Raw genomic sequence first — 27870 nt, 5'->3', positions numbered from 1 at the left:
CCGCGTTGAAGTGCCCGGCACGTCGGGGCAGCAGGACAGAGCCCAGGACGCGCGCGGAGCCTCCCAGTGTCCCGCTCCTGTGGCCGCAGCCATGACGGAGAACTCGGACAAAGTGCCCATCGCCCTGGTGGGACCCGACGAGGTTGAGTTTTGTAGCCCCCCGGTGAGTACCGCCTGGGAGCCCCAGACACGCGGGGCCCGTATCCCCTGTCCCGGGTCAGCGATTTGTGTCACCGAATTTGGGAGGTGGGAACAAATGTGGGCGCCCAAATGTGGGCTTGGGGTGGCGCCCCACGCGTGTGCGTGTGCAAGGGGCCTGCCATCCCCAGTCTGCTGTGAAGAGGAGGGTGGATAGGGAGGAAAGAGGGGGCGTCGGGTGGCAGGCGGAGAGAGACCCGCGGGGCGATGGCCCTGCTCCGCGAAGTTTGTTCAGCGCACATCCACTCCCGAGGACCAGGGACCCGCGGACGCAAGCGCGGCGAAAAGGGGCGCCCGGAGGAGCCCGGGGCGAGCTGTCCGCCACCCCCGACGCGCCGGCTCGCTGCGCGCGGACATGACAGTCCCTCTCCCGCCGGCCCGCAGGCGTACGCCACGGTGACCGTGAAGCCCACCAGCCCCGCGCGGTTGCTCCAGGTCGGAGCCGTGGTCCTCATTTCGGGGGCGGCGCTGCTGCTCTTCGGGGCCATCGGGGCCTTCTACTTCTGGAAGGGGAGCGACAATCACGTAAGTCCGGAGGGCGGCTGCCGGCTTGCGGGCACGAGTCAGGGTGCGCGAGGCCGGGAGGCGCGTGGGGCCTGGGGGCGAGCGGGATGGCGGGGTCCTCTCTGTCACTCGCGTGTCCCCTCCTAGGGGGCGCCAGAGCGGCCCCCTCGCTCCAGCTGATGCTTTCCCCTCGGGGCCTCGGGCCTCCCGGGTACCTTCTCCCTTCTTCCATCCAAATCCACGATGCGGCTTCCCACTCACGGGCAACTTTGCAGAAAAGCCAGTCAGGGCTTTACGGGAAGATGTTAGAGTAGCGGGGAAATACAGTGGACGGTTCCAAGAAAGCTCTTTTTGGCCCATCCCAGCCTGGCGTCTCCACTAAGCAGTTGAGTGACCATGGGTAAGGCACATCCCCTCTGGCCTCGCTTTACTCATCCTTAGGAAAGAAATGGAACTAAACCCTCTCCCAGCTGAGAAAGGCTGTGAATTTAAGAACCTGGGACAAAGACAGTGGAGGAACATTCAGACCCAATAAGGGGACGAATTTGACCTCTCAGTAGCTCTCTCTCTCTCTCCCTCCCTCCCTCCCTTCCTCCCTCTCCCTTCTGTCTTCTCTCTCTCTCTCTCTCTCTCTCTCTCTCCCCCTCTCTCTCTCCCCATCTTTTAATGCCCCCTTCTCTCATGCAGTAAGGGGGGAAAAAAAAAAGATCTAGCTTCCTTAAAGATGGCAAATGTCTTTAAAAATCACTTCTGGCCTGGTCACATGTGATTTAATGGTAAATGTTTTACTAACTGCTGTCCTACTTTCTTTGTATGCAACTATTTATTTTAAAGCTCAGTTGGCTCTCAAGGAATATAAAAAGTGTTTCTGACCCAACTAAACAAAATACCCGTGTTTTTGTTAAATACTCTGAATTTTGTTCACCTATGTAAAGGGAGGCATTTTATCTTGATGACCATTGCCAGGCTTGGTATAAGTATTTCAACTAATGGAAAAGAATTCCATCTCCAGGGTGCACACAAAGGGCTGTTTCTTAATCACTACCCTCAGAGGACCTATGACTGCTGTTTCCCGTTTCTCTCCCACCATGAAATTCAAAGCATGAACGAATTCCAGTACTTAGAGAAAATGGTGCTGAAAGCAATTCAACCATTTTACACATCACATCTTTTGCAGTCACTGCATAATTTGTATTTTTAACTCAAATGCCTAACGTAGATAAGCATGCCATTTAGCACTGAGTCTGTTTTAGAGACTATATCAAATTTACAAGCATCGATTTGTAAGATCAGAATTGCACAGTATTTTGTGTATATTTGAAAAGTGCCTTAATCTATTTGTATATTTTAAATATAGAAGCTGGGCCAGATGCTCACATTTGAAAGCAGCATATCTGAACATGAGAACGATGTCAGTATCTCCAACTCCATTAATAGCAGGGTTTAGATTGTCATCCTTGGGAAATTGTACCATCTTCGAATGTAAATGCTATCTTTTAGATGACAAAACTTCAATGGTATAAGTCCTTTGGGTACAAAAATAGCTTTGCTTTTTTCTGGGGGGGGGGTAAATATTTTGGTCCTGATATGTATTAAAATGAACACCATTTGGCATTTAATTATTCAAGGCAAACACAGCTAACTGACAAGCTTCTAGAAAGAGAGATTGAAAGATCATCCTGAATGAGCAGGGCCTGCTTTTATCATAACTTGTACTTTACTGCAAGATGGTCGGTTGTCTGGTTCAAGAGAGCAGTGTTAAATTCTAAAAATACAGAGGAATAGTGAATCACATTTTATTGCCAACAATCAAAGTTATCCCTGTCTCTTATAGAGGCAGGAAAATGAAGAAAATCGTGGTAGGTTTTTTTTGTTGTTTGTTTTTTAACTCCCAAACTATTCCATGCTGATCCATGTTACTTAAGTCTGAAAAACAAATCACAAAATACTAAATAGAGTAAATTTGGCACCATCTATGCATAGCACAGGCACAGGTCTGCTTTCCCTGAATACAAACGTAAATGGCCCAAACAAAACATAATCAAGTCTCTGTCAAACAGAAAGACATCCCCAACCAAATGGACTACCCACTCTTTGCGGATTATCCATGCCTCTGCTCCTCTATATTGGTTTATAGAGGAGAACCAGCAGTAATTTACCTCCTATGCCTTTCATATGGGTAAATCCCCTTAGGACAGGTTTACTGGAAATCAGCTAGAGAACTCTGAAGCATTGGAGTGCTAATAATCAGGGGACAAGCGACTGGGCTCAAATATTGAGGCCATGCTTCATCCACATTATCGTAAATGGAACAAGGCATTGAAATATGGGAAACTCCCACCAATATGAGATAACTGACAACCCTACCCCGTGGGATGAGGGGATGAGATCATTGCTTGGGGCCTTTATTCTCAGCCTGATTTTTCAAGACATTGTCCCAAACATGATGTAATTATCTTATGAACCCAGGCTTTATTAGAAACTCATTAGCAAATCTCCTTGGCTGTAAAGGCACCATATTGAGCAGAATATTGGCACATAATAAACCTTCTTTGTGCTTGGATAGAAATAGCCTTAGGTGCTAACAGCTCCATCAGTTTAGAGCAGATAATGTGATTACTGCTCCACCAACCGAGCCACTTTCTGAGCTCAGGGCCCAGTACTTTGGAAATAACTTCCGACTTTTTACCGCCCCCCAACCCAAGGGCACAAACCTCCACTGCTGCCCCATGCAGACAGTGTACTGCTTATGAAAGCTGGGCTGCAGCTACATTACAAAGGATGCCTCGTTAGGGAGCTTTTGCTGGCGGGGAGGTGGCGAAGGGTGGTAGAGGAAAGTGAAATTAGGATAACAAGCCACAGTTCTAGTGTTACTATCTTGTCTCCTTAAGACCCGCTAAGAATTTGGAAACACTTACTTAAATTTAGGATTGCTTGAGTAGTAAAAAGCTTATGTGCAATGCTTAAAAAAAAAAAAAAAAAGAGCCTCTTGTCTCATGAGTGAAGGAAGGACACTCGTGCCAGCAGAAGCTCACATGCACGTTGTCTGCCATGTGCCCTTTGACAGCCAAACTTAGTTCAAGTGAACAGGGGCTGCTCAGAGAGCGCAGGGGCAGAACAGAGCCCGCTTTCTGAGCTTTACCTGCAGAAAGCCCTGGCTCAGCCAAAGAAAACAGGTTTCCCCAAACTGGCTGATGGTGAGGACCGCCTGAGTTGGAAAGTGAAAACAGATTGGTGGGCTCTGCTCCCGCCCCCCTAAATCAGAACCCCTAGAAGTGGTTCTTATGATCAGGTGAGCTATGGAGACAGTGTCCTGCAGGAATCGAAGTTCATCAGAAGCAGGGAAGGAGGGGCATTGAGAACGTGGCTGAACTGCACGCCGGCATTTTCTCTTCCATTGACCGAAGGCTGTTACCTAAAAGGGTGCACGCTAGCAAAGCCGTTTCTATGACTCTGCTGATAAAATAAAATAGCACTCTGTGGGTCTTGCAATAATGAGTTTTCTACAAGTAATGATCCAATAACAACAGATATTTTCCCAGGGTTTGTCCATGCTGCGGTCAGCCATTCCTCATAACGAGGGAGAAAATCAGACTTGAATTGAATCTGAGCTCTTTGCAGTTCTGACCTACTGACCTGACACTAAGTAGCAAGTGTCTTTCATCAGTTCCCATTCCTTCCCCTTTAAAGATTTTATAGCTTATATATCATATAAGAGATATATATCATATACAACATATACATATATACATATATATACCTTGAAGGAAAAGGAAGAAAAGAGAAGAAAAGGAACCCACCTACTACCCCATGACACAGAGAATGTTCTAGAACAGCAGCATACTGAGCAGGAGCTGCGTGTGAATTACTTTTTAAACTATTGTCCTTACCAGATGTCTAAACTAAGAGAGCCCTTTGGATCATCTAATTTCGTGGTACACTGTAAAACAAATTTCTAATGGCGGAATTTTAAACAAGATGTTACTCAGAAATCCAACACGTAAAACAGATCCGAAGCCGAGCTGCTTTGGTTAAACTGCGTGGGGCTGGGGCTTGGGGTGGATAAAGGAGCCTCACAGTCACCCCTGCTCTGCTCCCCTCACCTCTGGACCACCGCCGTGAAGCCCCAGAACTCTAAGGACATAAATGAAAATCACCTCTGAGGTCCCACTTCGTTGTTTTACACTCAAGGCAACTCCCAAGACCCAGGGGTAAGGGGTGTGGCCACCTGTTTTTCTGATTCCTGGGCCAGTGCTCTTGGACAATGCCAAGCCTCCCTCCCTTCTCCCCACACGTCTCATAACATAATGCCTTATGATGCCATGTCTGTCCCATAGAGTCATTAAAATGAGTACCTCTTATTCTGAGCTGAAACAGATGTGCACGTTGACCTTGCTCTCTGTAAATGCTACTCTATCTCAGGCATATCCTAGTCCTGTCTGCAGTTCTAACTGTATACCATACTCCACGCCAAATCTTGACTGAAGGACTTAAAAAGAATACCTTCAAAGTGAGGTGCCACTGCAGATTTGTTCAGGTAACAGCCCAGTGAACCCTCTGCCTCCTCAATTTCCATTTATCCATCAATGGGTCTTAACTCTGGCTGCATAGTAGAATTGACCTTTAGAAAAAGAAAGATCTATGCTCACACCCCATCCCCACAGGCTCTGATTTGATCAGTCCAGTGGGGGGAACCTAAGCATGGTAGCTGGAGATTCTACTAAGATGCTTCTACATGTAGCCAGGATTGCAAATCACTGAGCTATTTGATTTAGTATCAGAGACTATCAAAAGCTTTACTTTTAAGATATTTTTTAAGAAATCATGTATTAAGTGATTGGTCTATGAATAAGGTCCTCACAGATAACTAAGATAATCATCCTTACTATTAAGGATGATTCAGTGTATCTCTGAGAAATAGGAAAGCTACTTTATATACTGCAGATCTAAAGATAAGCCCTGAATTGCTCTAAAAGGGAGGCATCACTAACTCTGATGTTCTCTTCCAGATTTACAATGTCCATTATACCATGAGTATCAATGGGAAACTACAAGATGGGTCAATGGAAATAGATGCTGGGAACAACTTGGAGACCTTTAAAATGGGAAGTGGAGCTGAAGAAGCGATTGAAGTTAATGATTTCCAGAATGTAAGTATATTTTGTGCATTTAGGGAGTTGAACCAGGCAAGCCTGGGAGACTTCTCATTCAGGGAGAAGGAGCACCTCTCACACACATCCAAATGGGAACTGTTCTTTTTGGCAGCCATGGTACCGCTAACCCACCTCTGCCGTGCAGCATATTCTCTCTGAGAAAGGACCACTCTGTGTCCTTCACATTTTCAAAATGAAAAAGCAACACCTTAGCATTGAAAAAAAAACAAGTTCTTAGAACTATACAAAGTCTTGGAAGAGGGACTTCCCCGGTGGCACAGTGGTTAAGAATGCACCTGCCAATGCAGGGGACATGGGTTCGAGCCCTGGTCCGGGAAGATCCCACATGCCGCGGAGCAACTAGGCCCGTGAGCCACAACTACTGAGCCTGCGCTCTAGAGCCCGCGAGCCACAGCTTCTGAGCCTGCACACCTAGAGCCCATGCTCCGCAACAAGAGAAGCCACCACAATGAGAAGCCCGCGCACCACAACAAAAAGTAACCCCTGCTCACCGCACCTAGAGAAAGCCTGCGCGCAGCAATGAAGACCCAACGCAGCCAAAAATTAATTAATTTTTTTAAAAACTTTAAAAAAAAAGTTTTGGCAGAAAGACTTGCAAGAGCTATTTCTTTCCAAGCAGCTTTCTTAACACAGTGAATAAAACGCTCAAGCTCCTCTAGAACATTGCAAAGTCTGAAAGTGGCACTTGTCAAGAGGAGGGAAACTTTAATGACCTAATAATCTCATCAACAACAGGTGGGATCTATTTATACATGTTTCTCAATTCTTCAGATTTCCCGTTTAATCCAGGAAATGAGCACGGAGAAATTCCCCTAGTGTATCATCTGCTTTCTGACTATGGCCTATTACAGATGAAACCTTCGAGTCTCCTTTGAAAAGGGCACACATGTTTGTTTTCAAAAATTCAATTTACAGGCAGTTGGAGACATTAAGCCATGCATTGATGCTTCAGTGGACATCTGCGAACCAAAGTGTCACTGCAGGCCTCCTCTCTGGATGGCCACCATAAATATCTTACTCTCTTTCATGTTCTGAGATGAGAAAGGGGCATCACTGTATGTGCTCTCCTGTTAAATCTGTAGATGGAGTTGGTGAGACTTCATGAAAAAAGGCTCTTGAAAACAATGTCTCTTCTGATAGTTTATTGGCCTACAAACATCTCATCGACCTGTCTTCCACTGACTGATGAGAAAAACTAGAGATGCTTTTCATTCGAATGAAAGAACTCCCATTGTTGATACCCAAACATACTTCACAAGCCCTTTTGAATAACAAACAGATGCTAACCTCAGAGCCCGGCTGATGTTACACATTATTTGATGATGACAAGGACTGGCTGTGTTCAGCGTGGGCTCTGCCCCGGGACCAAGCTCTGCAGCCCCGTGTGTGCGTGGCTGCATTTCGCTTAGTCATAGCTTTGCAGATGGTTCTGGTCAAGGCACAGGGATAATTTCTCTGGACCTATTAAAGGCTTTTACTGCAAGACCCAGGACAAGATAAAAGGCATTTTTTTCTTTGCACTGCTCAATATAAAATTATAAAATGTGACTCCCACACATGGTTTATTCATCCAACCCAGAACAAAATTGAATACCTAGGATGTGCCATAATATCAAGATATGCAAAAGTAGCTATGCAGTTAAATAAGAAAAGATCCATCTCTCTCAAGATGTGCATGTATCAGGAATATCCTTTTAAAATAGTTAATCCTGGGCTTCCCTGGTGGTGCAGTGGTTAAGAATCCGCCTGCCAATGCAGGGGACACGGGTTCGAGCCCTGGTTTGAGAAGATCCCACATGCCACGGAGCAGCTAAGCCTGAGAGCCACAACTACTGAGCCCACGTGCCACAACTACTGAAGCCCGCACGCCTGGAGCCCATGCTCTGCAACAAGTCCCTGCAATGAGAAGCCTGCGCACCGCAACGAAGAGTAGCCCCCACTCGCCGCAACTAGAGAAAGCCCACGCTCAGCAAGGAAGATGCAATGCAGCCAAAAATAAATAAATTTATTTTTAAAAAAATTTAATCCCAAACCTATATTTCTGTTTTATAATCCTTTGGTTCTAATAATGGTATTGATTGTATTTTGTTCTCAGAGGCCAATGGGGCCACACATATTTTATAAACTGATCAATTCTCTTTGATAGCTTCCACATTTCTCTAAGTCAGAACTGGTGAGTAGAACATTTTTTTGATGGGTAGAACCTGTTATGGGTTTAAATAAGCCCAGACTTTTGAAAACCCACGAATCAGCCACTATGGTACCTGCAGTATTACTTTCTCCTGTATTACAAACTGTCAGTCAAATTCAGGAAGCGTTATTGGAGCCCACTGTGTGCAAGGGATGGTGCGAAGCATGGAGGATGCAAAGATGACTGACACTTGTTCCCTCCCTCAAGGACCTTACAGTCCGGGTCCAGGAGGCGGACATCCACACAGAAGTGGCTTCAGGTCAGGCTGGGAAACACGCTGCCACGGAGCTATGAACAGAAACGTGGAGCCATCGAGGAGGAGGAGGCCATCGCTGCCAGTTAGGGGATGGAGCAGGTTTTACAGAGGTGGCAATGAAGCCGAATCCAGTCTCTGAATCCCAGCACTGAATTAATTTTTGGAGACAGAGTTTTGGGTGAAGTAGAAAAGAATAGCTTTATTGCTTTGCCAGGCAAAGGGAGCCACAGTGGGCTAATGCCCTCAGAACTGTGTGTCCCAACCTGGAGCGGGGAGTGAGGAGTTTATAGTAATGGTTCAAAGAGGGTGTGATCAGCTCGTGGACAATCTTCTGATGGGTTGGTGGTGAGGTAAGTGGGAGTCAGCATCATCAAACTTACGGTTCCAACTGGTCTGGGGTCTACAGCCTTGTGGGCAGCACACAGTTAACTTCTCCCACCTGGAGGGGGTTTCAGTATCTGCAAAACAGCTCAAAGATATTGTTGTTTGTATCCCTTGATGGGGAACCAGGACCCTGCCCCAAGGCTGCACTATTGTTTCTTGACTGTTCCTCCCTGGTGTCTGCATCCCTTCCCTTCCTTAATTAGCAACTGTTTGAACCTGCGCATTGGAACTCAGGGAAGATCCTGGAGGCTGAATGATGCCTATTTCCTGTAACCAAAGAAATAGGGGACATAGAAAGGCTTTTGTGCCCAGGATCCCCACAGGGTCCTGCTCATTATCAGCAACAGTTGAATCAGGTCTGGAAGAATGGAAGAAGAATTTTGACCGGCAGAGACGCAGGGGCAGGATTTTCCAGGCCCAGGGAAGACTATGCAATACCCGTGCTCAGGTCTGCTCCCAAGTTCTAAGTAGCACGGGAGGTGGGGAAGACGAGAAAATGGAGTTGCAGATGGCGCCAGAGTAGGAAAGTTTCTGAATTGTAAGTGAACAGCCTTCTCCGCTAACCCCACCAAGACTGTAGTAGAGCCAATGGAAACAAAGAGCCCCCTGAGAGGGAATTAGCACTGAACAAAGGGCTCCAGGCTCTACACTGTTAGAGAAAAAGTTGTTCAGGACACTTGTTAAAGAAGGTGAGGCGGACTTCATTCAAGGCAGGCTACTACAGTGGGGTTTTGTAGTAGGAGAGAGAGAGTGGGCTCAGCCCCGAATACAATAATGAAAAGTGGGGCTTTATAGCCAAGGAGCAGGGTGGGGTGTTGGTGGATGGAAAATTACTAAGAGATTCTTTGCTAAACTGACCTAACAGGATTTTTGCTGCAGGCAGGTCAAGGAGATTAGATATCCAGGTTGATCAGACCAAGGCTGACTCAGCAGGATTCTTGCTAAAACTGGTATAAACGGGCCAAGACAGAGCCCAAGGTTGGGGCCTAGTAAACAGAGGACTCAGAGGAACCTGACTAGAGTTAGGTCAGGAGAGTCTTTGTCAATACCCTGTGGAACACAGAAGCTAGGCTTGTTGATAATGTATGAGTTACTTTCTAGAAAGTTATACCCTCAGTAGCATTAGTGATGTTGGTTTAAGCAACCCTCTCAGACCTAATGACTCATTTATATAACAAAAATCCTGGTTAGAAATTAAGATAGAATAAACTGATATATACAGATTTTCACTCTACAATTCTTTTGACTTTGTGTATATTTGAAATTTTTAATTTAAAAAGCTGGGAAAAGGGAAAAAAGTGGGGGGTGGGGGTGGGAAAGGATAGCACAACCTACCTGGTAGGTAAGTAGGTTATTGGTTTCAAGAATCAGTATGGCCCCCAACTATAACATAAAGAAAAAATAAATTGAAAGTAATTTATAATAAAATTTGGACTTGAGCCTGATGTACTTGAAAACATCATAAAAGTCATATGCTTGGGTCACCGTCTGTGCCACAGCCTAAAATGCAGATTGACCTAAGTGTGTGTTGACAAATTAAATACCAGGTAATTTTCTCAAACAGTAAACGAAGGTACCATTTTCTCTCCATTTGCACAATAATTCCATTCCTAGGAAATTGGTTGTACATTAAGACTATACCAAAATTCACTCTTTTATATGTAAAACGGTGTTATGCTCTAGGCACAGATGCTTACAATCAGGTGTTTCACCCAGGGCTCTGGGTGGTTCGTTCTTCAGGGCCCCCCCGAGCTGGTTGGGACCTGACACCCCTGGGTCCCGCCCAACAAAAGTCCAGAGAGCCCCCAGTTTTTGTGACAGTAAAAAACTCCCTCAAAAGTTTCTAAATCGCCCCCCTGGGGAAAGGACCCCTTGCCCTCCTTGGAAACTTCTGGTTTAAGCCACAGAAATAAACGAGATCCCCTAGAAAGAAAAAAATTTTGCAGCTAACATGAGATTAGCCGACTCGATAAAAGGATGTTAGATCACTGGGACCCTCACTCATTACCTTTTTAGCAAACTTCTTCATTATCACCAGCTTCTAAGGTCTTGTTTGTTTGCAAAAGCAGGATATTTTCTTGCCTTTCCCTTCCCTCTGTTTAATCTCTTAACATGTCTGGCTGCTTGATATGGATTTGTAGCTAGACAGAGTGGTTAATAAGTGTGAACTCCTTCCCACAGGGCCCATCCCTATGGGGTTTCGGTTTTCTGTGCAGCCTGTAGACTGTCAGAACTAACTCAATACATACTAGACTCACATTCAGGGCTGTGAATCCTTCCAGAGTGTCAGTTCTCTCCCTAGGGATATGGTAATAGCTCTATGGTGTTTCCTCCCTGGCATCTCAAATTCAGAGGCTATGAGGGTTTGAAGTTAAGAGAACATATCACATAGGGGGGCAGTAATCCCCCTCCCCTGCCTTCTGTTTTTCAAACCATGTGCCCTAGATTTACAAGTAGAATAAGAACAGCAGACCTTCCAGAGATAGCATGGTGTAGAGCAGTGGTTCACCAAGTGTGTTCGTTAGGCCACCAGCAGCAGCAGCACCTGAGTGCTTGTTAGAAATACACAGTTCAGCCCCCACTCCAGACCTCCTGAATCAGAAACTCTCGGGGAGGGGACCAACACGGTATTTTATTTAACAAGTCCTCCAGGTGATTGGAATACAAGGGAAAATTTGTGAGCCACCAGTACAGAAGAAACTTGGGTCCAGAGGCTGTGTCTTAGTCCCTTGAGGCTGCTATAACAAATTGCCATAGACTGAGTGACTCTTAAACAACAGAAATTTGTTTCTCATAGTTCTGGAGGCTGGAAAGTCCAAGCCTAAGGTGCCGGCAGTTTGCGTGTCTAGTGAGGGTCTTGCTTTCTGGCTCACCGACAGCTGTCTTCTCACTGTGTCCTCACATGGCAGAAGGGGGAAGGAGCTCTCTGGGAAAAGGGCACTAATCCCATTCATGAGGGCTCCACCCTCATGACCTCATCACTTCCCAAAGGCCCACTTCTGGGTACCATCACATGGGGGGTTAGGTTTCAACATAGGAATGTGGGGGGGGACACAGACATTCAGTGCATAGCAGGCTGTTTCAGTTATTTTAAAACTTTGTTACCCTGAACAAGTTTCTTTCTCCCTAAACTGGTGGTCCTCAGCTCCAGCTGTACATTATAAACACACGGGGAGCTTTTAAGCATGCCAGTGTCTGGGCATGGCCCCAGGCCAATTAAATGGGAATCTCTGAGGAGAGGCCCAGGCCTCTGTGTTTTTAAACTCTCTCCAGGTGATTTTGGTGCAGAGTCGAGACCCTCTGCAGTAAGCCTGGAGTCCGTCCTCTGTAAAGGGGGGTCATGCCGCCACCTCTGTCTAGGTGAGAGGTGACACTGGGAGGAATTAGTGACATGTGTTACATGTGTATGTGGCCAATCAGGCCGCAAGACGAATAACGAGAAGCTTCAGGAAGAAGGAGCCTTTCTTTCTCTTCTCCAGTCTGTCACCCACCCCGTTTTGCAGGGCTCCTGGCTCTGAGATTCCATATGGTGTAACCGTCTGTGAATATCCTCAAGCATGAATGACGTTTGACTTCGTTCTTCATTTAAGAGGGCTGACTCCTGAGCCAGGCCCCTAGGTTTATAAAGGCTTTTCTTCTTCCCGCTCCTTGGTGTTGACGTTAGAACAAGTTCTGTATCTTCCTGACATTTGTCTCCATTCAACAGAAGATTGATCAGTTGAGATGTTCAGATTTGTGTTGGTATCTACATTATTATGGCATAAAATTTGTAGGTCTTTAATACTGCTTTTGGCCACTCGCTAGTCATGAAATTAACCAGCAGAGTGAAAGTAAACACTCTTGGGTCAGAACATACCGTTATGCCTGATGCGCTCCGCGGGCAGAGTCAGTGCCCAGCTGTCAGCCAAGACTGGAGCCTTGCGGCTGAGGTTTCCCTTGAGGCTGTTCCCTAGGCAGAGGAGGAGACACTGTTTATATCTCACAGGGGACAAAAACAAAACGTCCAAGTCCTTGGATAAGGTCTAGGAGCAAAATTCAGTTCCCAGTGTTATAGAAAGCTACTATTTACTCTGGGCTCAGCAACTTAGGAAAAATCCGAACTGATGGAATTAATTAATTGGACCAGCACCTTTTGAGAACCTTTGTGGGAACACCAAACAAACAAAAACAAAAAAGAAAACATTCAGATTGATCTCAAACTTAGACCTGAGTAGGGAGGTGACATTCACAAGGAGCAAGGGCCCTGAGAACTAAGTGCCAAATGAGGGATGAAGACGGGAGGGCTTTCAGGGAGTCAGAGGGAGGGAAGCCCACTTAGCCTGGGATGGTCAGAGAAAGCTGCGTAGGAAAGATGGCATTTCATCTGAGCTTGGGGGGATGGATGGAGCAATTAACAGCTCTGTCTCAGCTTGAAGGCAGCCCCTGGCAGGGGCCTCCCCATCACACAGTATAAAGTACAATCCCCTGTCACGCCTATCTCTGCACTCTGCTTTATTTTTCTCCATAGCACTTAACGCCACCTGACTTTATCTCTGTTTTTTTATTTTTGGTAAATAACACTAAAAGATAAGCTCCATGGGGGCAGAGACTCCATCCGTTTTGTTCATCCCTGTACCCAGGACCTGGAACGGTGCCTAGCTTGCAGTAGACACTCAGTACACTGAATAAATGAACGGATGGATAGATGGATGGATAAACTTTTGTTTCCTAGGGCATCACAGGAATCCGTTTTGCTGGAGGGGAGAAGTGCTACATCAAAGCACAGGTGAAGGCTCGAGTTCCTGAGGTGGGCACCATGACCAAGCAGAGCATCTCCTCTGAACTGGTAGGTACCAGCCTGCTCCACACGGCAAGGGCTTTGGGCAGACATTGAAGGTACAACCCTTTCTGTCTCTAGTTCCTGGATAGGTTCATGACCAGAACATAAGCTCTCTTTCTTCTCTGCCAAAGGAACTTAGTTATTTTGGTCCTACTCACTGGTTCCAAGTGATCATTCTTACATGATGTAGTATAATTGGAGGTTTTGGAAAACCAGATTTTAAAGTACATAAAGGGGATTGGTCATGACATGGCCCTTATTTGCCTGATGTTAGGGAACTATCTGATCAGTGATTAAGACAACCTAAAGGGGACTTCCCTGGTGGTGCAGTGGTTTAGAATCTGCCTTCCAATGCAGGAGACGCAGGTTTGATCCCTGGTCAGGGAACTAGATCATGCATGCCGCAACTAAGAGTTCGCATGCCACAACTAAGCAGCCCACCTGCTGCAACTAAGACCCAGCGCAACCAAAAAAATTTTTTTAAAAAATGACAACTTAAAGGACTTCATGGGCTTCCCTGGTGGCTCAGTGGTTGGGAATCTGACTGCCAATGCAGGGGACACGGGTTCGAGCCCGGGTCAGGGAGGATCCCACCTGCCAAGGAGCAACTAAGTCCGTGAGCCACAGCTGCTGAGCCTGCGCTCTGGAACCCGCGAGCCACAACTACTGAGCCCACATGCCGCAACTGCTGAGGCCCGCACGCCTAGAGCCCATGCTCTGCAACAAGAGAAGCCACCGCAATGAGAAGCCCGCACACTGCAGCGAAGAGTAGCCCCCGCTCGCCGCAACTAGAGAAAGCCCATGGGCAGCAATGAAGACCCAACGCAGGCAAAAATAAATAAATAAATAGATAAATTTTTTTTTAAAAATAAAGGACTTCACATGTTAGGATCTTTTCATTAAAGGGGCCTCAGGAGCCTCAAGCCTCACTCCAGCCTCAGCACCACTCAGCAGGGGGATTTCCTCCTGAAAATTCACCACAGCTGATCCCTCAGCCTCTGCTGGAAAGCAGCGACAGGGCGCTCCTTCCCTGTGTGTCAGGCGACTTCATGGGAGGTAGTTCTAATTGTTTTGCCCTACGTTGAGCTGAGTGACTCCCTCTGCTATTTCTTCCCACTGGTTCAAGTTCAGCCCAAGGAGGCTACTCAACATATATCGAATTCCTTTCCTATGTGTCAGGCTTGTGAGGTGCTTTAAACATAGTTCATCCATTTATTATTAATAGCTTGCCTTTGAGCTTGGTTTTATAAAAATTTATGTTAAGAATTGCACACAGAGTTCTAAAGATACATTTAACAATAATACCTTACACTTATTTGGTGCTTTAGGGCTTACAAAGTAGCCGCATTCGTTCTCATCTTGCATTTGAGTTGTGGCAGGGTAGGGTGGGGAAAAAAATGGACTTTGGAAAATGTGGGTTCAAATCCCAGCTCTGACACTTGCTATGGATGTGGCTTCAACTCTTTGAGCCTCAGATTTGTCACCTACAAACTACAGTGTGCACCCTGTCCCCGTGGCCCTGAACTCGATAGATAATGAATAGACAGCTGCTGCTTTAATTCTTAATTTTATTATGATCACCTTTGATCATTCCAGTATCCCCGAGAGGGAGAGATATCAGGCATCAGCTCCCTCAAGGCAGCTGAGGAAAAATAAGAATAAGCAAAAGTGCCTGGAAACTGCCCGATTGTTTGCTCTCCTAGGAGCAGCCCCAGGTGTCTCAAAACAAGAGCTAAAACCAACCCCGTGAGTTTTTAAAGTTGGCTCTCATGTCCTCAGTATCTCCTCTACTCCCAGTTTCCCCAACCATTCATCCTGTGAGATGGGTTCCAGCCCTTCATCCCTCTCGTGATTCTCCTCTGATCATGATCTGGTTTGTTCCCCATGAGCTGCGCCCTTCAGAACACAAGTGTGGACCTACTAGTACAGAGTCTAAAAATGAGACGGAGGCCGCCTGTGTTCTGACCTTGAACATCCCTTATGGCATTACCTTTTTTTTTTAATGGTCCTATCACTCAGTTTCTGTTATGAAGCCTTTAGTGAACTAATAACTCTTGACATTTCCCCGATGAGTGGATATAAAGAACCAACTTCTCAGCCATAGCCGACCGAGATCTTATCATAAGTTTGCAGTACATTTTCTGATTTTTTTAAAAACAAGGTGGTTTGTTTCTCTGATTTTTTTTTTTTTTTTTTTTTTTGGCTGCATTGGGTCTTCATTGCTGCACGCGGGCTTTCTCTAGTTGCAGTGAGCAGAGGCTACTCTTCGTTATGGTGCGTGGGCTTCTCATTGCGGTGGCTTCTCTTGTTGCAGAGCATGGATTCTAGGTGCGCAGGCTTCAGTAGTTGTGGCTCATGTGTTCAGTAGTTGTGGCACACGGGCTTAGTTGCTCCGCGGCATGTGGGATCTTCCCGGACCAGGGATCGAATCCGTGTCCCCTGCATTGGCAGGCAGATTCTTAACCATTTCGCCACCAGGGAAGTCCCTTTCTCTGATTTTTAAAAACAATACTTTGTCATTGTAGAAAGTTGGGAAATACATAAAAGAATATAGAAGAAAATCACCCACAATCGCATAATCCACAGATAGCTAATGTTAATGTTTTGGTGGATTTTCTCCATATGCAAATGTGTGTGATATTCTTTTCATAATTGAAGTTATACTGCTGTACATTCTTATTATTTTCACTTAACTTTAGGTCTTCTAAAATGTAGATTATAATGGATGTATTGTATGTCATCATATGATTATAATTTTAAAAGTCTTTTCTTGAATACAGGTATCTTCAATTTTCCATTTTTCAAATAATAATAATAATTCAAAATAATTTTTTGAATACAGATATAATTCACTGTGGTGAATAGTTTTGTATTTAAATCTTTGCCTCTGATTCTTTTCTTAGGCCATAGAGGTGAATGCTTTTTCTTGTGTTTTGGTTGTTTATAGGGTGTGTGGTGGATTCTCTGGTGGACAAAACCAAATTCAGGCAACGTGTTTGTGGGAATTAGGAATGTGTTTGGCTGTCAGTAGCAGAACATTACACTTAGAGTGACTTAGACAAATAAAGACTTTTCTCCATAGTAAGTACTGTGGAAGTAGGCAGCCCCAGACATTGGCTCCGTGGCCAGCATCTCTGATTTTTTCGTCCTTTCCTTCCAGCTCTAAACATCAACTGCCCAGTCAAGTAAGGAAGGCAGGAAGACGCTGAGTAGTGCCGACCATGTTTTCCCTTAACTCGGGAAAAACCAGACGCCTTCTCAGCCCCGCGACACACTTTAGCATGGATCGCATTGTCTAGAGCTGGTCACATGGGCACCTCTAGCTGCCAGGGAGTCTGAGAAAGCAGGTGTCTCCCCTGGGGCCAGCACATTGCTGCCACCAACAAAAGCAGGATTGTGTTGCAAAGAAAGGGAGGGAGGGAGGAAGGAGATGGGGTCAGCAGCTGAAAGTATGTGCCATACACTTTTTATTTAACATCCCTAGCTTGTAGGTTGTGCACACTTGCATTCTTCCTATCACCCCATTCTGTGCCCACACACTTTAGACTGTGATGGGGTAGATTTATGCACCACTAGCTCTCATACATTTTTCATCAGTTTTGTATAACTTTTATTTATTTTTTTTAAAATTTATTTTATTTATTTATTTTTGGCTACATTGGGTCTTCGTTGCTGCGCTCGGGCTCTCTCTAGTTGCGGCGAGCGGGGGCTCCTCTTCATGGCGGTGCGCGGGCTTCTCATTGTGGTGGCTTCTCTTGTTGCGGAGCACGGGCTCTAGGCACTCGGGCTTCAGTAGTTGCAGTGTGTGGGCTCAGTAGTTGTGGCTCGCGGGCTCTAGAGTGCAGGCTCAGTAGTTGTGGCGCACGGGCTTAGCTGCTCCGCGGCATGTGGGATCTTCCTAGACCAGGGCTCGAACCCGTGTCCCCTGCATTGGCAGGCGGATTCTTAACCACTGCACCACCAGGGAAGCCCAGTTTTGTATAACTTTTAAAAACTCCTATACCCAAAGAACATTCATCTCCTGGATGGAGCCATTTAATTTAGGTAAATAACTGTATTACCTGAGTGTTAGCTACCTCCAATAACTTTAACTTGTTTTAATGCCTCCAGAAGCCTGAGGGAGAAAGCATAAATGAAGTACTGCTTTTAGCTAAAAAATAAGAAAACATTTTAATTTCTCCAACCTATTGCAAACTAATAAATACATGAAAGGAGCAACCTGGCAATATAAATTTGTCTCCTGGGTTATCAAACTATTCTCAGCATCTCGCTGTAGAAGAAAACTCAGCATTTAGCTTTGAAATCTCAGTGGTGTGCTTGATGCAAAGAACATCTGAAATATGTTTTGTCACAGCTGGGAAATGTAGAAATGGTTTATGTTAAATACTACTTTGAACTGAAGACGTTAAAGAACCAATTGCTGGCTTTTTCCATTGTGGTTTGGAAGTGGCAGAACAAGCCCCCAAAGGACTTTCACTTCACACGAAGGGCTCCTCTATCCTTTATCAGATTCCAGAGTCTGTTCAGTTGCTTTTCCTTTAAAACATCTTTGATCAAAAACATCAGATTAACCTAAATCTCAAAGTTGACATCAAGTAATTTTCACTTCCACTCAGGACGCTCATATTCACACATTCGAGTTATCCAAAGGCAGGATGGCATGAGGGGTGTGGAATATTGTGAAAAGAGCTACAGAGAGAAGAGATTAGAACTTCAGAGTGTGTGTGTGTGTGTGTGTGTGTGCACGCACGCGTGCAAACGCAAATGCGCACACATATACAGAGAATTCTCATTAAGTTTTCTTTTAAATTTTATTGAAGTATAGTTGATTTACAATGTTTTGTTAACTTCTGCTGTACAGCAAAGTGAGTTAGTTGTACAGATATATATTCTTTTTCATATTCTTTTCCATTATGGTTTATCACAGTATATTGAATATAGCTCCCTGTGCTATACAGTAGGACCCTGTTGTTTATCCATCCTATATATACTAGTTTGCATCTGCTAATCCCAAACTCATTAAGTTTTTATAGGGCGAGATAATCTTTTACCAACACATGAATCTTAATATGCAGCATGTTCCACTGTCCTCTTTGTTCAGTGCATTTCATTTTCACTTACTTACAGGAAGGCAAGATCATGCCTGTTAAATATGAAGAAAATTCTCTCATCTGGGTGGCTGTAGACCAGCCCGTGAAGGACAACAGCTTCTTGAGTTCTAAAATCTTAGAACTCTGTGGCGACCTTCCTATTTTCTGGCTTAAACCAACCTATCCAAAAGGTAACATTTTAAATTCTTTTGACCCTGCTTGGAATTCTCCCTGCCCTGGTGAGGTTCCTGTGAGCCCCTGCACAGGCCCAAGCATGTGACAAGGAAGATGAATCCAGGTGCACATCGCAGTGTCACAGTAATTGGCATGAGAGATCAAAGGGAAGGGAAAGGACAGCCGTGAATGTCACAGGGCAGGGCCAGAGCAGCGGGGTAACAGGAAGCAGGTGGGCCCAGAACACCTCTGCCTTACCTGCGGATTTTATTTATGACACTCCCACTGCTTCCGCTCTGCCCCTAATCTCTGCTGTTTGCACTTTGCAATTTTACATTTTTTTATTCCTAAAGCAGAGAATCAGGGGTTTAAGAAGCTGTTATACGGCCGAATCCTTATTATGGTCAAACCTTGAATTATGGGGCAGCCAAAAGCAGCTGTGGGTATAGGCTGAGATTCCTTAAGTTCAAGGCTCGAGGGTCCACTTCCAAGTCCAGGGAAAATAAATGAAGGGCCCCTGGGGTTCAGAGCTAGGTTGGAGCACCCTGTGGGCTGTTTCCAGGTGGAGAAGGGCAGCTGAAGAGCTCTGCAGGCCAGGCTCTTTCCCCGGATTTTGTCTGTCTCCAGGGCTGCTCTCTTGATTTCCATCCCAGTCACCCCACTGGCCTCCCAAAGTCCTACTTTGTAGCTCTGGCTCAAGCGGGGGGAAAAGACCCCTCTCCTAGCACAGCCTAGATAGGCTATGTTCTCAGAAAGATTATGTTGAATGCAAGGAGAGAGCAGCGTGGAAATAAAGAAAACACAGGAATCAAAACCACCAGACTTAGGAGAGGGGAACGAGCAGTTACTATTTAACGGGTGCAGGTTTCAGTTTTGCAAGATGAAAAATGTTCGGGAGATAGATGGTGATGATGTTAGCAGAGCCATGTGACTGTACTTAATGCCACTTAACTGTACACTTAAAAATGGTTAGAATGGTAAGTTTTTATATATTTTACCACAATTGGAAAAAACAGGGACTTCCCTGGCCGTCCAGTGCTTAAGACTCTGCGCTTCCAATGCAGGGAGCGTGGGTTGGATCCCTGGTCGGGGAACTGAGATCCCACATGCCGCGCACAATGCGGCCAAAAATTTAAAACACACACACACACACACACACACTCCAGGCTTCTGATTCTGCCATGGCCAACTTATTCCTACAGTTCACAAGTCTTATTCAGTTCCAAAGCTTGGATAAGACGGTTACTTTTTAGCCCAGGCAAAGCAAATAGGATGCAATTTATAAGCTGCTGGCAGTGGCTGACTGGAAGAGTGGGTTGAGAATTCCAAGGCTACACGCAGGCTCAGTGAGAAGGAATCCTCTGAGCGGTGTCTGCCACAACCCGAGGGGCTGCCAAATGGACCATCGCTTTTGCCATCCTAGGTCTTGCCCCAGCGGGTGGTCGCAACTCAATTCTCTGGCCGTTTACAAGTTCTGGCTCTCAGTTCCCCACTTGCCTCCACGTGGAATGGGCCTTCTTGCCTTCCACCACCCAGGAACTCCTTCTCCAATACCTTGTCACCTTTTCCAGTCAAGGACAAAAGTCTCCAACTCTGCTACATGTGGACCTCTCTCTGATCACTTTCTGTTTGAGGACATGCTTCTTACCCATAAAGTTCATTCATGTATTCATTCATTCATTCAACAAACATTTATTGACACGTTTATTATGTGCCATTTACTTGTTCTAGGCACCTGGAATGCTCTGATGAACAGAAGAGACAAGAATCCATGCCCCCCAGGAGTTTTACGTTGTAGCTAAAGGGAGACAGTACATAAACACTAAACTAAAATAAGAAAATCGCATGGTATGATCCAAGGTGCTATGGAAAAAGAGCAGGGCAAGAGGTTTGGGGGTGGGGGTGGGAAGATAGTGCTCTTGGCAGTGCTGGGATGACTGATAAAATGAGAACCTTCACCCTCTGGGAGGGAGCTTGTTTCCTACATCCAAGATGTGACTTGGTCCCTCACAGCTAACAGCATGACCAAATTTTTTTTTTTTTGCCACACCGTGCAGCATGCAGGATCTTAGTTCCCCAACCAGGGATCAAACCTGTGCCCCCTGCATTGGGAGCACAGGGTCTTAACTACTTGGACTGCCAGGGAAATCCCATGAGCACATCTTAAGTATTCAATTATGTATCATTAAGTATTAATTACACATCTTAAGTATTCAGTCATCACACCATCCATCCAAGAATTACACATATTACATACAACACCAGAAAAGTAGAAACCACCTAAATGCCCCCAGATTTGAAAAGGATTAAATAAGTGTTGGTGTAGTCATAGGATGGAATATCATAGACATTAAAAGTGAGGGAATTTTTTTTCCAGTCTCATAAATGCAGTCATATTTTACAATAAAGTCAACAAAATGAAACCCTCCCGGAGGATGCCTGGCTCCCCGCCACCTAATTCTAATAAAAGCCTCCCAGCTCCAGGGTCCAGCAACCCCTGCCCTTGGATCTTTACGCTGGCAGGTCATGTCATGTAGCTGTATCATCAGATACCCTGGGAATGACACTGTACAAGGTCAGAGGAAAGTGGGGCGGGGGGTGGGAGCTGAGGTCTGGTGAGCTCGGGCTGTGTACCAGGCACTGTACTGTGCTAGAGCTTTACATCTTGTCCTCATTTAATCTTTGCCAACAACTGTCCAGCTAACTAGTAATATTCCCATTTTATAGATGAATAAACTAAGGTTCAGAGATTGAATCACTCTCCTGAGGTCATTGTTAGTTGAAACAAGTGGAGTTGCTAAAAAAAAAATTTTTTTTTAATTAAAAAAAAAAAAAAGGAGTGAAGTTGAGGTTTGAATCCAGGTTTCCCTGATGCCTCTCCAGCCCTGCCTCAGAAACCAAGAAGCTATATCCGTGGAAGCTATCCACGGCTGGACGCACATGCATGCCCTCACAGATAACGTAGCATCATATCATCATCATCACCTAACGTTTGAGGGCTTATTATATGCCAAACACTATGCTAAAACCCTTAGAAACAAATTCTCATGAACTCTATTACTATCCTCTGAATTAGATACTATTATTATCCCCATTTTACTGAAGAAGAAACTGAGACTCAGAGAGATGCCAAAGCCACCCTGTGTGGTCCTCTCTCCATTCTTGTTACTCGGCAGCCATCAGTCCTGCTGCAGGACCCATGAGGCATTGTGGAGAATGAGGGCAGTGGGCTGGAAGCCAGAGAAGTTCACGTTCGACCCTCTTCTCTGCCACCCCTTCTGTGATCTCGGCCAAGTCACTTGGTCTTTCTGAGCCTTGTTGCCCTTTTGTATAAAAGTATCTGCTTATTCTATCCCAAATGATTTTTAAAAGAATCAACCAAGATAATAGTAAATCCCCTGAAAACTGTAAAGCTTTATACATATATAGTAAATTCATGAGGAATGTGTAGGGCTGCAAGTAACAGAATAGCAGACCAACAGTGGTTTCAACAAATACGGGTTGACTTTTTTCATACAGCCAGAAGTCTGGAGGTAGGTTTTTGGCACTATCGTCAACTCTCTTTCTAGCTTACCATCTGCTATCTGAGGCATGCTGGCTTGTCATCCTTGTGCCTATCACTTCTGGTCACATAACCCAGATGTCACATCTACATTCAAGGAAGGCGGACGAGATGGAGGAAGCTGTATCTGTCCCCTTTTACCAAGAAAGCAAAAGCTTTCCCAGAAACTGCACTAGCATATTCTGCTTATGTGTCATCTGGCCATTCCTAATTGCAAGGGAGGCTAGGGAAATAAGTGCTATTTTACTTTCTCAGCCCCTAAGTAGAGGCAGGCAAAGAAAAAGGGAACTGAGAATGGATTTTGTCAGTTATCTTACAACACCTGCCTCAGTTAGTATTATAAACCAAATTCTGATTATCTGATGTTTAACTACTAACCCAAGACTGTGAAACATGCTTTATTCTTGCAAAAATCATTAATAAAAATTTAGATAGGATCTGGTCGTATGTGTCTTAATATCCTTTTCTTATGTTTTTCACCCTGATAAACACAGAATTTCCTTAATTATTCAAATAAAGGAATTAACTTACAGCAAGTTGGGTTTTTTTTGGCAGAAATCCAGAGAGAAAGAAGAGAATTGGTAAGAAAAATTGTTACAACGATGACCACAAGAAGATTACGCAGTGGTCCACGGGGCAACCCAGGGCCTGGAAGACCAAATAACGAAACCAGACCCAGTGTTCAAGAGGATTCAGAGCCCTTCAATCCGGACAACCCTTACCACGTGTGTACTGGCGTTTGTATGACGGGTTCAGATGACTGCACTAAACCCAGCACTGAAGCGGTGATATTTCTGCTTGAGATTTCAAATAAGCATCTAGTATTCAACTGAGACTTCTACTCAATTATTTAAAAAAATACATCTTAATTTGTTTGTTGCAGGGTTTATAAATGAGGGTAACAACACGTCAGCATTGCTTCTGTAGTGTAAAATCCTGATTGGTTGTACTCCTTGTTCAAAGTTGTTTTCTGTGCTCTCCTTTTTTGAGTCACAGGCGAATTTATAAAGACAAATTCATATCAGGAATTTGATTATATAAAATTATTTCCAAGAGTGTGCCCTGCAGGCAACACACAGGATGAAAGTATTCTCTATCCCCCTTTACATCCACTTTATTCATCCATTCAACAGACATTGGTTGAGGACCTGCTCTTTTCCAGGCCCTGTGCACACAGACAGGAGTAACTTCTGCCCTTGAGGGCGCTCAGTCCATTCGGGAGACAGACTCACATACGGGGATCAAACACTTTAGACAGAAACCTCGAGAACTGGTGTTTGTAAGGATGATACCAACATGCTAAAAACTTCTCAAATCTTCAGTGAAATGTAGTTTTACCATTACTATACTTTGCAGGGAGTGAAAATAGAAAAATAGGTACTTATGTGTAACTAGTGTTTTAATTGAAAAAATAATACATGCATGTATTTTTTTTAAAACAGTATAAAAATGTATACAATGAAAAGTGAGTTTCCCTTCTACCACAGACACCCTCCCCTGAGCAACCTGTTAACAATGGCTATTTGCCCAGTTCCTTTGTATAAGTGTACACACACACACAGACACACACATTTTTAACACAAAAGAGCATACACAACTTCCACTTTGCTGTCTTTTCAGTTACGATACAGTATTTTGGAAATTTTTTTGTATCTCCTATATGGATCCACCTCATTCATTTTAATGGCACCATTATATTCCATCGTGTGGATAAATGTACAGAAATTGAACTAGTTCTGCTTTGGTGGACCTGTAAATTATTTTCCTCGAATACCAGTTTTTTTTTTAACTTTTTATTTTATTTATTTATTTATTTGGCTGCGTTGGGTCTTCATTGCTGCATGGGGGCTTTCTCTAGTTGTGGCGAGTGGGGGCTACTCTTTGTTGTGGTGCATGGGCTTCTCACTGCGGTGGCTTCTCTTGTAGTGGAGCATGGGCTCTAGGCGTGCGGGCTTCAGTAGCTGTGGCATGCGGGCTCAGTAGTTGTGGCTCACGGGCCTAGTTGCTCCGCGGCATGTGGGATCTTCCCGGACCAGGGCTCGAACCCGTGTCCCCTGCATTGGCAGGTGGATTCTTAACCAATGCGCCACCAGAGAAGTCCCTCTCAAATACTGTTAATAAGATACACCTTGTACATGCTTCATAGGGTATGGGAAGGAGTAAATGAGGTAATGCAGGTGAAGCTCTTAGCACAGTGCTGGGCGCATAGTAAGCACTACCTTATTCCATGTTAGCTATTAGTCTGTACCTCTTGTACACTGTAGGAGTATAACTTTAGCACAAATACTGACACATGGGTCTGCTGGGTCAAAGAATTTTATATTTTAATGGAGGACACTAAATTGTCTTCCGGGGAATTACAGCAGCTACATGTCTTCAAATGGTAATGAAAGGCCTAATTTATTATCAAACTTTTAAAAAGTCTTGGGTGTAAAACTGTATCTCCTGGTTGTCTTTATCTTGCCAGTCTTTAATTATGTGTAAGATTGAGCATCTTTTCATACACAGAGAAGCCATTTGTACATTTTCTTTCCTCGTTTCATGTGTTGCAAATATATTTTCTAGTTTACCATTTTAGACTAATATATTTTAGAAAGATTTAGAGCAAAAAAGTATTTTTTTTAAGTAACCCAAGGCTTTCCAGAAAATTCAGGACACCACAGTACTTCATTCCCTAAAGCTCAAAGAATAATAAAGAAATAAAATCTGGGACTTCACTGGTGGCGCAGTGGTTAAGAATCCCGCTGCCAATGTAGGGGACACAGGTAATCCATCCCTGGTCCGGGAAGATCCCACAGGCCGTGCAGCAATTAAGCCCGTGCGCCACAGCTACTGAGCCTGCGCTCTAGAGCCCTCAAGCCACAACTACTGAGCCCGCGTGCTGCAACTACTGAGGCCCGTGCGCCTAGAGCCCATGCTCCGCAACAAGAGAAGCCACTGCAATGAGAAGCCCGCGCACCACAACGAAAAGGGGCCCCCGCCCGCCCCAACTAGAGAAAGCCCGCGCGTAGCAACGAAGACCCAATGCAGACCAAAAAAAAAAAAAAACTGAATAGGCAAACAGAAAACTTAATATAGTTTATGCTCCAGGTAGCTGGCCTAGCTGCATCTGGTTCTAGGGATGAGGGCATCAGCCCCTCCACAGAAGGGCAGGATGTGACTTTGCCCTGCTTTCAGGCTTAAGTGATCCATATTCTTGAAAAACTTCCACTGGTAACAGTTTCCTTTCTTACGTGTTGAGCTTTAAGCAGGAACACCTTCCCCGTGATCTCAGTCCTTCACATATCCCTTTAAGGAAATATCTCAGGGTAAGAACCTGAGATTTCTGCCAACTTTTTAATCCTAACAAACTTTTGTTGAACCCTCAGGTGAGGAAATGCCTCAACCAACAGGCTTTTTGACTACTCCTGCCCTGGAAGAGTCAGCGACAATTAATTAATGAGGCAGTTTTAAATTTTGCTGTCCCAGACGAACCTATTTCAAGATAAGGGGGAAAAAATGTCTAAAGGGAACATTCTAAAGGGGAGAGTCTAAAGAATTTTTCTTTAAATGGTGTTAAGAGAGTAAGACAAAAACTTTGACGACAAAATCTGAACATAGGCTGTGTCAGATGGTGTTAATGAATTGTTAGTTTTGTGAGGTGTGATAATGGCAGTGTGGTGCAGGAAAACACCATCTTATTTTGGAGAGACATTCTAATGTATTTATGGGTGAAATGTCACAATGCCCTCAAGTCTCTTTAAATTTACTTCAGAATTTAAAATACTTAAAAAAAATCAAATTTGACAAAAGGTTGGCAATTGTCAAATCTAGATGTTCGGTGCACTCTCCACTTTCCAATACGTTGGAAATTTCTCATAATAGAAAGCACCCCCTCACACACACACAGCAAAAAAAGTTGAATAAAGACTTTTTAAAAAGTATGCCAGAAAGGTTGCTTAAGTTCACTTAGCTCAAGCCTAACCCATGTTGGTGCTGCATCTCCCCAAGTTGTTCTTCCAGGAAAGAGGCTTAAATTGAACAAAGAAGTTACGTGAATGATAAGGGCTTTTTGCCAGCGTAATTCAATGCCATAGTAAAGAGGATATGGACTCTTTACCCCTAGAAATCCATGAAAAGGAAAACCAGGTATTACATAACTTGGCAGGGGCACGTTTCTTTCAGTTCTGTGATCTCTCCAGCAGTGAAAATAGGGTTCTGTAGGTGACTTTTACTTCGATACGAGTTTGTATTTATGTAACTATAATGATGGCACATAGAAACTAGAAGATAAAGTTTAAGGTCTTGAATCTTTACACACTGTATGGTGCCTTTTTCTGAGTGTTACAGACCCTTATGTTGACATGAAGGCAGAAGCTAAATGACTTGGCAGTGTTCTCAGCCAGTGCAAGTGGAATAGCAATCTGGTGTTAGCCTGGATCAATGAGTTTCAAAATGTGCTCCCCAGAGCCCTGGAAGCCATTACTACAAGAAGGCACCAGGGTGCCTCAGCAGTGGCAGAAATGCTACTTTTGAATCACGCTCCCTGTTTTCCTATTTAAAACAAATTGAGTCACTAGTGAGTGGTAACCATGGCTCACTTAAGGCATGGAGAAACTTCACCATAACATTAAAAAAACAAAAAAAACTAAACCTTCCTGCCAGTGACAGATTAGGTAGGACGGAAGTTCCTTGATGTTAGAAGGATTTCTGAATTATAAGGTTTAAAGATTGAAAACTCCTTACAAAAAATAATGCTGATTTCTGGTAGCAGTGAGACATTCAGGACCTTATTTTAAAATAACGTGGATGCTATAAACTTCTCATTATGAAGGAAACACAAATAATTCTCTTTTATTTCACAGCAGCAGGAAGGAGAAGGCATGACATTCGACCCTAGATTGGATCATGAAGGAATCTGCTGTATAGAATGCAGGCGGAGCTACACCCACTGCCAGAAGATCTGTGAACCACTGGGGGGCTATTATCCATGGCCTTATAATTACCAGGGTTGCCGTTCAGCCTGTAGAGTTGTCATGCCATGTAGCTGGTGGGTGGCCCGCATCTTGGGCATGGTGTGAAATCACTTCATATACCAGGTGCTGTAAAGAATTAACTCCAGAAACAACCAAAGTTTGAGGCATCTTGATGCTGAAGGGACCACAAAGTATTTTATATTCCATCTGAGCGATGTTATTCGAGACACTAAACAGAGTATTTTTGAACTGCTTTACAGAACTTTATCCAGAATTGCAAATGTACTGAAAGGGTAGTTTAAGTCTAAAATATCATCATAATCCTTTTATTACTTGCTATTTTTTGCTTTTCTTTGCCAGTAAGGCCTGCTTTTAAGACTTCCTTACCAAGCTATTTTGAAATAATCATGAAAAATTATTTACAATTTGTCAAAGATCTCAACTGTACACTTGAGTTCCTTTTAAATCGTCACTGACTAAAACAATTTAGTTGTCTGCTGTTGTTATTTGTACGTAATTCCTCAGTTGTTCTTAACCTTTATTGTTCTTTCCCAGTCTTGCAA

At 44.4% G+C, this 27870-nt stretch overlaps 1 protein-coding gene across 2 annotated transcripts; it reads left to right on the top strand.

Moving 5' to 3' along the window:
* The first annotated feature begins 25 nt into the window (after nucleotides 1-25).
* CNMD (chondromodulin) lies at nucleotides 26-27835 on the top strand. 2 transcript variants are annotated; one of them, XM_036831749.1, is made up of 7 exons: nucleotides 26-163; nucleotides 583-723; nucleotides 5712-5852; nucleotides 13419-13532; nucleotides 18654-18807; nucleotides 22908-23077; nucleotides 27197-27835. In XM_036831749.1, exons 1-7 carry the CDS (start codon nucleotides 92-94, stop codon nucleotides 27410-27412), a joined length of 1008 nt encoding a protein of 335 aa, XP_036687644.1. In that variant the 5' UTR covers nucleotides 26-91; the 3' UTR covers nucleotides 27413-27835. The 2 variants fall into 2 exon arrangements, with proteins under 2 accessions (XP_036687644.1, XP_036687645.1); XM_036831750.1 differs by having other exon boundaries at nucleotides 50-163; nucleotides 27200-27835.
* Nucleotides 27836-27870: the final 35 nt, after the last annotated feature.

Source organism: Balaenoptera musculus, chromosome 18, assembly GCF_009873245.2.
Source record: "Balaenoptera musculus isolate JJ_BM4_2016_0621 chromosome 18, mBalMus1.pri.v3, whole genome shotgun sequence".
Lineage (NCBI taxonomy): Eukaryota > Metazoa > Chordata > Mammalia > Artiodactyla > Balaenopteridae > Balaenoptera > Balaenoptera musculus.
Note: the sequence above shows the minus strand (reverse complement) of the source record. Positions and strands in the feature narration are given on the sequence as shown.